The sequence below is a fragment of the Montipora capricornis genome, chromosome 2 (genome assembly GCF_036669925.1).
Source record: "Montipora capricornis isolate CH-2021 chromosome 2, ASM3666992v2, whole genome shotgun sequence".
In the NCBI taxonomy this organism is placed as follows: Eukaryota; Metazoa; Cnidaria; class Anthozoa; order Scleractinia; family Acroporidae; genus Montipora; species Montipora capricornis.
This window is the reverse complement of record NC_090884.1, coordinates 59,494,122-59,504,121: the sequence shown is the minus strand read 5'-3', so window position 1 is coordinate 59,504,121 and position 10,000 is coordinate 59,494,122. Positions and strand designations below refer to the sequence as shown.

Genomic DNA, 10,000 nt, shown 5'->3' with positions numbered 1-10,000 from the left:
CGCTATTCAGTTACCAGTATTCAAACTCGGACCCTCCAGATATGTAGTTCTGTATCTTCACCACTACACTACAACGACGAACAACATGCTTCACCGAACACAGTTCTTTTCACTATTCACTTTTCTATAATAAGTCGATTGGTATCCATGTGCATGTCATAACCAAAACTAAATTAAATTCTAAACTGACCCTAATTTTTCTCTAAGCTTAGTTTAGACTCCAAAAAAATTTTTTTTCTACTCATCTGAGTGCGTATTCAATTAGGTAAAATGACGATCATCAATTTAACTCTACGTAAAAACGGATTCAACCTGACAACAGATTTTACTGGCAACACAACCACTATTGTGTTGTTGTAGCGGCATCGTCTGAAGAACGAGGCATATAACAATATACGCCATTCATATGAAATCCATGACCCCTTCGAGACCGGTGCAGTGCTCAATTGATTGCCGTCTCTTCACATCCTTTACGGGGTTACCAGGAACTCACAAACTAAACTGACCATACTCTGTAAAGTGTCAAAAAAATGATTTTAATTTTTTTGTTCAGATTTTGAAAGTCTGTTTGCTTTACACCTGACTGGATTTGATTTTTATCTAAAGGCCGTTTACTTTGAGTGTGAGTTTTGGATTTCACAGTTCGTCATTACTCACGTTCAAAACTGACCGATTCGACCTTGGGAAAAGTAACGTCAAAGGCTCACTTACTTAAGATTTCAGGGTGTAAATGCACCTCATTATATATGCAAAGAGAGTTCAAAAGTCTGAAAGCCCAAAACTCCCTTGATGCACATTACTTTTGCAGCATGCACACGCATTGCATTCTTAAGCCCTGGCCAAACTATGGAACAAAGTTGGATTCAACGCTCCAACCTGTTTTCCTTCTTAATGCATGCCTCGCTTGGTAAAATTCACTAGAAAAACGAAGAAGGTTTGAAAACGTTTGCAATTCCCTGTTGACAGAGATTCTGGCATATTTCAAAAATCACACACCACGTCGCCGTAAATTCAAGCCTACAGCAGACATCATTGGCGAGTTTTCTTGTCATCATTGTCCATTTCGTCGGACATATAACTCTTAGACTTGCCACATGTCGACCTCACGAGAATCCCAGGAGAAAATGTTTTGGCAAGCGAAGCGTGATTTTTCGGATACGAAGTGGATGAGCGAGCGACGAAGTTGCGAGAGGTCGATTTGTCTCGCACGCAAGGTTTTTGTTTGCGTTTTGCGCCAACAAGGGGATGACGTCATTCACAAGTCCTCGCTTGATGGCGCAATCCGACGAAAACAATCTACAAAATCGAAAGAAGAAATTTGTTGACTTTGTGCTAAGGGAATCACAAAAAAGGACAAAATAAAACGAAACCTTATTTAATTTCAATCTCGAGTCGCCTCTTGGAAAGAAGATCCCCAGTGATACTTTTTGGACCAACACCGGCTGGAGAACACACAAACACATCTCTGTAAAAGAGATATGCTTGAATTCTTTTCCCCTGATAGTCGCGCAATTCGGAATATCCTGTGGTCTTAGCAGCTTTATCCATCACGTTTTTGGGTCCCTAAAATTGGCGCCAATCAAGTATGAAAAGTCTTAAATTAGACCCGTATGAGACGAAGGACTTTTCGAAAGTCTACGGAACTCTAGACGCCGTATAAATTTTTATTGGATTGCAGTACATTTGTCTCTAACGAATGCTCTTGTAAGCAATGTTTGGGACAGTTTTGGTTCTTTTTGGCCAGATAGGACTTACAAAAGCGGTTTGATAAGCTTGCTCTAATCTGCGAACTTCGGCCGGTCACTATAAAGTGCAGACTGCAGACTGGGTGTAAAAAATAGATGAAGGGGGTAATTTCTAAAGAAACTGTGGTGCTGCGTCGGTGGGGAAGTAGTACACAAAAATTTGGCTTTATCGTATTCGTTTATTAATTTACATTATCAACTACGTTGATAAAAAGGAACAAAATAGGCCTCGGCCCAGGCCTAGACCTAGGCCCCAGTCTGCATTTTAGACCCAGTCTGCAGTCTGCAGTCTGCATTTTATACTGACCGGGTTTTCGGCAAAATCTCCAAAATCGATTGAGTTATAACATCGTTTCTCTTGTTCGCCACGTAAATTTGTGGCCGGTTACGGTTGCTTATTTTGGAAGTGAATTATCATTATTGTAGCGACTGTCCACACTAAAGCCCTGGGCAAACTATCGAACAAAGTTGGATTCAACACTCCAACTTTGCTCGATCCAACATTGTTCGGCCGTTTGGCCACCATGTTGAATGATGCTCGTCCAACCCCTTTTTGTTCGATCAAGTGTTAGATCAAGTTTGCTTTTGATCAAACATTGCGACCAACAATTCTGCTCGACGTTTTTACAAAGATGGCGCACAAGGATAAACGGCCAGAAACCTTGATCAGCAAGTATAAAGCAAGGCCATGTCTTTTGGACACTTTTAGTCCCCTAAATCACCATCAGTCTGTACGTTTGGAGATTTCTGGTTGAATAGCGTTTACAATTTCTGCAAATTGATCAGAATTGACTCTCATCATCTCCTACGCGTGGATGTATCTTGCAGTGAACATACCCTTTTCAACACGTTCTCTTAAACGTTTTCGGGTTTCCTCGTTTGAATTCATCATTTCCGTCCTCAAACAGCTCCAGTACCACAAACGCTACGAGCGGTTTTCGTTTCAATGTTAGCGCCATACTTGTAAATTTAGCGCCAACTTGAACTTGAATGTTTCATCAAGCAATGTTGGATCATTCAAGGTATTTTGCCACTACCTCAACATTCAACAATGCTGCATGTGGAATTCAATTTTGTTCGATAGTTAGGCCAAGGCCTTAAACTAGTGAGCCTTTGACGTCATTTTCTCCTCAAGCCAGCTCTCTCAAAATCGTAAAGTTAGTAACTCCGGACCATTAAACAAGAAAATTAAAGTTAAAATAAACAGGTGTCTCTGAAATCAAGGCTTGAAAAATCATTCGCTTAGTGTTTAGTTGACGTAGTTTTGAAATCCAAATAAAAATAAGAATTGATTTTTTGGTTACAGGGGCACTGTAACCCTTTAACTCCCAGGAGTGATTGTTGCGTAAATTCTCCTTACAATTTCAATGAAATGTCAGTCGGACAGGTATTGAGAATGAAGTCTATTATCAGTTCAAAAGGTTTGATCTTGATGTAACACCAAATTTTCATGAATATTCAACAAAGAAATCCATGGTACTAGTTAGGAGAATTAACGTGTCAATTGTGGAAACATAGCGAGATCTGCCAAAACCACAGGGGACAAAGGGCGCAAATATCTAACGACAATACAAATGTAAAAGCAAGGTGACACACGCTAATACCAACCCAGTGGACAACCCGGTGTGGTCCCCGGTGTGACCAACACATCACGCATGCGCACAACCATTTCACCCGGTCAATTAGCAGTCATGGACAACTGTTTCACCCTGTTGGGCCTCATCAGCATGGCGTAGCTAACATACCAGGCGGATGTGTTTAGCACGCCTTCAAGTGGCAGCTTCACATGTCATACATATGGTAAGCTGGGTAAGGAACAGCAAAACTGTTCTCCCACGGCGAGCGTGTGGGAAGGTGGATCACATTAAGAGATCGGTGTGTCACGTTTCTTTTTCAATTTAGTTGTCATCATTTTGTTTTCAGTTCATTGCTCATCCATACAGCCAAGTCATGTTAAACTCAGTTGTGTACAGGGGCACACATCGATGGAATCGCTTCTCTTCCCTCAAAAAATTTTTCCTGGCGTTCCTGTATTCTATATTGATGCCACTGTGCATGGTGGGATACATACTAACTCCTTCCAATCGAGTGACAAAGAAGCTTGAGAAGCCGCTGTACAAACTCTTGGGTCAAGTCTCTTCTACCATGTGGTTGCTGGCTTTGGTTACGATGTCTGCCTTCCAGGATAAATTCGATTCGTTTCTACGGATATCGCCTCTAAGTATGTCATAAGGACTTGAGTAGTTTTCAGTTGAGTGGCGCTTAACTAACTCTTCTGTGCAGGAAAGCAGGTAGCGAGATGCGCGAAAACTTCATGGGCAGTTAACAAGAAGTGTTTCATCACGATCAAGTCTAATCTTTTCTTGAGGAACATAGTTTAAAGGACACTTCACGGCTTTGCGACGTTGAACAAGCTATATTTGAGGACAAATGTTCAAAATTATTTGAAAACTTAAACCAAAGTAATATTTTACGCCAGTCATAATTCTGAATAGAAACTGAACCAATCTGATGAGCGCTTGAAAAAGCATGAACAAATGAGTTTGCTCTCATTTCCGCGGACTGGCTTAATGGCATGTACCGTGAGATTTATCAACAAGTATAGTAATGCTAAAACATTAATTAGCAAGATACTTTCATATCAAAAGGTAGCACTGAATTTCAGCAGGGAGAAGTTTTCCGTCGAGGTACTTGATTATATTGTTGTCGCCTGAAATCATGCACACTGTAAGTTTTCCCATTTAATTAAAATTATTTTAAACAGTGATGGAATGATTTAAAATCAACAAGGTACATTTTTCCTGCAATGATCTATCGTTTAATTATAAAATCACCTACGTTTGAAAGAGTGACATCTTCCTGCCCGAAGAGAATTGTTCTGAGCCCTAAAATAACACGAGCCTTGCACGGGCGTCACTCATTTCCATAATCACGTTTACAGAGAGTGACGGATAGTAAAACCTCTTGCTAGGAAAACGCTTCCATTTCTCCAGTTAGCAATCTAAGGTCTTCTATTTCTTTCGGGACCCGAGAAATTGTGGCTGCTGGTGTTGGTGCTTGGTCATTGTACTTTCTTACATCTCTTTTTGATTTGCTTTTGTCCTATTTGCTTTTTGCATCTGTTTTGATAGGAATTTGGGTGTTTGGTATAACTGTTCAGGAGATCAAACACGTTAAAAACCAAGGAGTGGACAGATACCTGTGCGAGTGGTGGCACCTGGCAATAATACCCATGATTACACTCTACATCCTCGCCGCTGGCCTTTGGATCGTGGGTTATGCATGCGCAGTCTCGGATTCCGGAGGATGGACTGTTCATGTACGCGATCTACTGGGAAGCACTTCCCTTGGTCCGTATCGTCTCTTATTACTATCCAACAGTTTCTACGCACTGGCCTTGGTGCTTACATTTTTTGAAGCTTCACATGTCTTTCAAGTGAACTCTGTCCTAGGACCTCTTCATTTATCGCTAATGATGATGGGCAAGGATATTTTAAGGTTTCTTGCACTTTTTGCGCTCAATGTTTTTGCGTTCGCTCTTGCCATGAGGAAACTTTACTCGCAGTATGTGCACACCTCACACCACATAACAGAACTCAAAAACGGCACCGAAATTCATACCTTTGAAAAGTAAGTATTGGACAAATGAAACGTAGCCTCATTATCCGGCAATTTGATCATCACTTAATCTAGTCCCCAGGGAAGACACCCGGGTATGATGTAGTCACGTGTGTCCTATCATAGCAAGCAAGCGATGAAGAGGGTGGGTTACGTAGCCGCGAATGTTGACTCCATTAAAACAACACGATCCCCATATCTTCCTTAATTATCGCGGACAAACGTGACTAGACTTTACCAGGGTGTTTTGGGTGTTTACCGAAGACGAGCATTAAAGATTGTCCTTTAGTTGTTCGATGTATTTACAGCCTCATCGACAACCAACACACTCACCCTTTTATGCTGGTCCCCAAAGAAGCAGATCGCAACCAACTTCCTCTTTGTTGATAAGCGTTTACTGTATTAAAATTAGTCCACAATCTCACACCAGTGTTTGTTTTGTTAATCAGATTTTAAGATAGCCGTTTGCTCCAACAACAAAAAGGAACAAGTTGACATCTTTATATCCATTGCCATGATTGATGACGAGAACATCCTTCCTTAGTTTTGTTTCTGAATGAATTCTTGTTTTAAAGGAAGAAAATATAGTTTTCTTGACGTCATTTGCTGTTTCCCTTGCCGTCATAGGTTTGAAGGAACGCTATCCACACTGTTTTGGGCACTGTTTGGGCATGTAACGTTTACAGATTTCGAAACCAACAAAAATGCAGAAATTACCGAAGTCACAGGAATGCTTCTTTTTGCTGGATATAGCCTGGCTTCCGTGCTGGTTGCGCTAAACTTGTTGATTGCTATGCTGAATAACTCGTACCAGAAAGTTGCGGTAAGTTTAACACAAAGAAAAGTTAACCGTTTCGACAGTTTAACGAATGTCCCAAGATCAAAACTTTAGGCAGCCTCCAATCTACGTAGCTCTGAGTTTTTTCACTTTCAGGAGTAAAATGGCTGTGTATTAGTACGGATTTTTTGGCAACTACCACGACTACGGCAATGAACAACTAACAATAGGTGCGGTTACAAGGGGCACTTTTACCGCGTTAAATGACCCTATTAGCACGGGAAACTACATTTAGTGCGGGTGACCGACATTTCCCAAGGTAAATTTCCGTGGTAAATTTCCTTGGATACGTCAAAATATCAGACGAAGCGCTCATGACATTTAATGTGGTAAGTTGGAAGGGTGTTTTGATGCACGAAGTACAAGAGCCAATCACGATGCTGATTAAATTTCCCGCCAACGAATTTCGTGAGATTTCTTTTTACATCGGTAAAGGTATCTTTGTAAAGTGTGACCGCTGATTAACACGGTATTCTAAAACCCATGTGTGAGGCACCGCGGGATAACTTACAATGGGAAATGGCATTTGCCATGGTGTGTGTAACCCTACCTAATGTGAACGAAATATCCTCTAACTGGACTAAATTGGCTCAAACGCTTTGAGACAAGTACAGAGAACAAAAGATTTTCATTTTTGAGCTTACATTTGGTTGTTGTCATTGGTATTTTGCAAATTTTGACAAAGAAATGAACCAAATTGTATGCCTCTCGTGAAGCACTGGTATTTTTGCTCTTTAGTCAAAAATATCATTTGTTTGACGTCTGTTGCCGTAGCCTTCTTAACTACTTAACTAAAGCGTCTAATGTCCCCAATGGCAATAAGAGGATTTTGCTTAGCAAAAGCAAATCAAAACAAGCATATTTAACGTCGATAACTCGTAAGAGGAATTTAACTGACAAACCTGAGGTGGACGGTGCGCTTCCGTCTTCGCCTTGAAGACGGCAAAAACACTTGCCATGAACGCATGGAAATTATCTTTTTCTTTTCTCTCTTTTAAGAAGTTATTCAATATCTGTGGGTAAGAGGCCAGTGTCAGCCTGTTGATCGCAGTGAACGTGATACTAAATCACTACCAAAATGGAAGAGGATTGTACTTTCTAAAGCGTAGGCAAATTCTTCCTATCCAGGTCTCCAGCTCATGATCATTGCACCCATCAGAAAGGTTGGCTCTTAGTGCCTCTCGTTTGCTTCATGATCACTTGGCACAGCTAACTCTTTGACAATTTTGTTCTTTCAGGAAGAAAAAGATACGAAGTGGAAGTTCACAAGAACCCGCATCTGGATGTATTATATTAGTGAGGTCAGTCCTTTGCCGCCTCCATTTAACCTCATTCCCGTGGACAAAGCCGCATCCTGTATACAGTGGCTTGCGAAACGATGCTGGTGCATTAACAAAGTGAGGGTAAGCATAGGCTCTTGGTATAGGGAATTGAAAGCGCTCGTTGTTATTATTTGACAGTTGTAAGATAAGGATGTCTCCTAAGTTATTAATACGACTGGGACGTCCTACGTAACTCAGTGTACATAGGTTCTAGGAAGTGCCAACATTAAAATAATAATAGCACTAAGAAATAAAGTTAAAGAAACTAGAGCGGTTTTCAAATGAGTGTCGTAAAACCAAAACCAAAGTTATTACTTTGTCCAATCAAAAGAGAGCTTTGTCGATCATATACCCTGAATCTTCCTATGATGTTGCGCTAAAAAGATCCAATTTAACTACATTGGTTTCCCGACGAGCCGACGCTTGTCGTAGGTTCATTGAAAGTATCCAACAACGCGTTCCAAACTAAAATGGGTTTTTCCAAAATACAAAATTCCGTCATAAAAGCCCACTTTCGTTCTGCATAAAACGTGATTTCCGACAGGAACTTAAAAGACTTGACTGCAGTAATATTAAAAGTTGGAGTGATACACTGTTAACACGACCGAATCACAATTTCAAACAGTTGTTTTAATAGATCATAATTACTCTGCACTCATATTTTAACTAAAAGTATACAATCAAAAATTACAGGTAACACACGGACACAAAAAATGAGCTAAAAAACTGCAGTAAGGAAAAGGTGTTCTTGTCCACAGGACTACAGGCTGCAGACAAGTTCCAGTATAGTTTATCTAACGCAAAAGAACGATGCAGAAATTCTGCGTGGCTTGAAAAAGTTTGATGCAGAAATTCTGTAAATCTTACTTTCTGATAAATTCTGTACATTTTCCACAACAACTGTGTGATGCAGAAATTCTGCATCTTAGCCAAGTGGCTGGTGAACGTTTGATGCAGAAATTCTGCAAATTTCATTTTCCGCTAAATTCGATACTTTTACTAACAACGATTGTATGATGCAGAAATTCTGCATCTCAGCCTAATGGCTTGAAAAAGTCGGATACAGAAATTCTGCAAATCTTATTTTCTGATAAATTCTATACATTTTCTACAACAACTGCGTGATGCAGAAATTCTGCATCTCGACCTAGTGGCTTGAAAACGTTGTATGCAGAAATTCTGCAAATTTGATTTTCCGCTAGATTCGATACTTTTTCTACTACAGTTGTGTGACGCAGAATTTCTGCAAATCTTATTTTTTGCTAAATTCCATACCCTTCCTACAACAATTGTGTGATGCAGAAATTCTGCATCTCAGCCTAATGGCTTGAAAAAGTCGGATACAGAAATTCTGCAAATCTTATTTTCTCCTAAATTCTTACATTTTCTACAACTTTGTGATGCAGAAATTCTGCATCTCAGCCTAGTGGCTTGAAAACGTTTTATGCAGAAATTCTGCAAATTTGATTTTCCGCTAAATTCCATACTTTTTCTACAACAACTGTGTGATGTAAAAATCATCTCAGCCTAGTAAGTGGCTTCAAAAGATGCAGACTTTCTGTAAATCTTAATCTCCACTTAATTGACTTATTTACGTACAGCAAAATGAAGGGTGTAGAAACAACTTCAAAACAACAGATGCAAAACCTCTGTACAATGAAAATGTAATTCACTATTCAATTCACTACACAGGGTTTGGCCACTTTGAAACAAGATTGGATTAAAAAAGTGAATTACAGTTATTTCAGTTTCTGGCTCACTTGTTGCAGCGCCGGAGTGCAGATTACACATTGGCATTGTATAATTAGGTTTATAGCAAAAGAACTAATACTCATGGTGTGCTAATCAAAGTCAATTCTAAAATGATCAATAAAGCCCTCTTAAACCATATGGTACTCAAGTAGATTAAGGGCTGGTCTTAAAATGATTTATTTTTGTGATTCTTTACCTTTCACTGCAACAATGGTCACTATGTAAACGTTTGGAAAAATCGAAATTTTCATTTTGTACTGCTGTAGTGGTTTCATTCGAATGGTAAGAACATAGGATTTCATGTAATGACTCAAAAGGTACAACATTTTCTGCCTCCTTAATTAACTCTTTGAATAAAAGGTTAAGCACATTTTCCAAAACTCACTTAAAGGCGTCCAAGAGGAATAGCAAGACAGCCAACTTGGACACATCATCAGAAATGCCCTCTCTTGGTTGAAAATTTTAACCAAAACATCCCATTAGCCAATCACAAATGAATTAAGCTCCAGATTCTCGGTATTGACCCCAACACTGGCCTGAAAAATCCACTTGGAATGAGTTTAAAATTTTTAAAATGAATTTGTAAGATCTGTTTCTTACCAGTCGTTAAGCCTTAGTCATGGGATATTTTCAATAGTTTACAATAGTTTACCATGCACTTTAAATCTGTAAACAACCAGGGCTTAATCTATCTGAGTAGTCGTGAGCTGAGTACTGGTACTTAG

General features: G+C 39.7%; 1 protein-coding gene across 1 annotated transcript in view; it reads left to right on the top strand.

The window, feature by feature from the left end:
• LOC138029377 (short transient receptor potential channel 4-like) overlaps positions 1-10,000 on the top strand; it is a 29,482-nt gene that overhangs the window by 1,747 nt on the left and 17,735 nt on the right. Inside the window, exons 2-5 of the mRNA XM_068877130.1 lie at positions 3,669-3,966; positions 4,877-5,375; positions 5,991-6,186; positions 7,440-7,604. Coding sequence (XP_068733231.1) covers positions 3,669-3,966; positions 4,877-5,375; positions 5,991-6,186; positions 7,440-7,604 — 1,158 coding nt within the window. The remainder of the gene's footprint in view (positions 1-3,668; positions 3,967-4,876; positions 5,376-5,990; positions 6,187-7,439; positions 7,605-10,000) is intronic.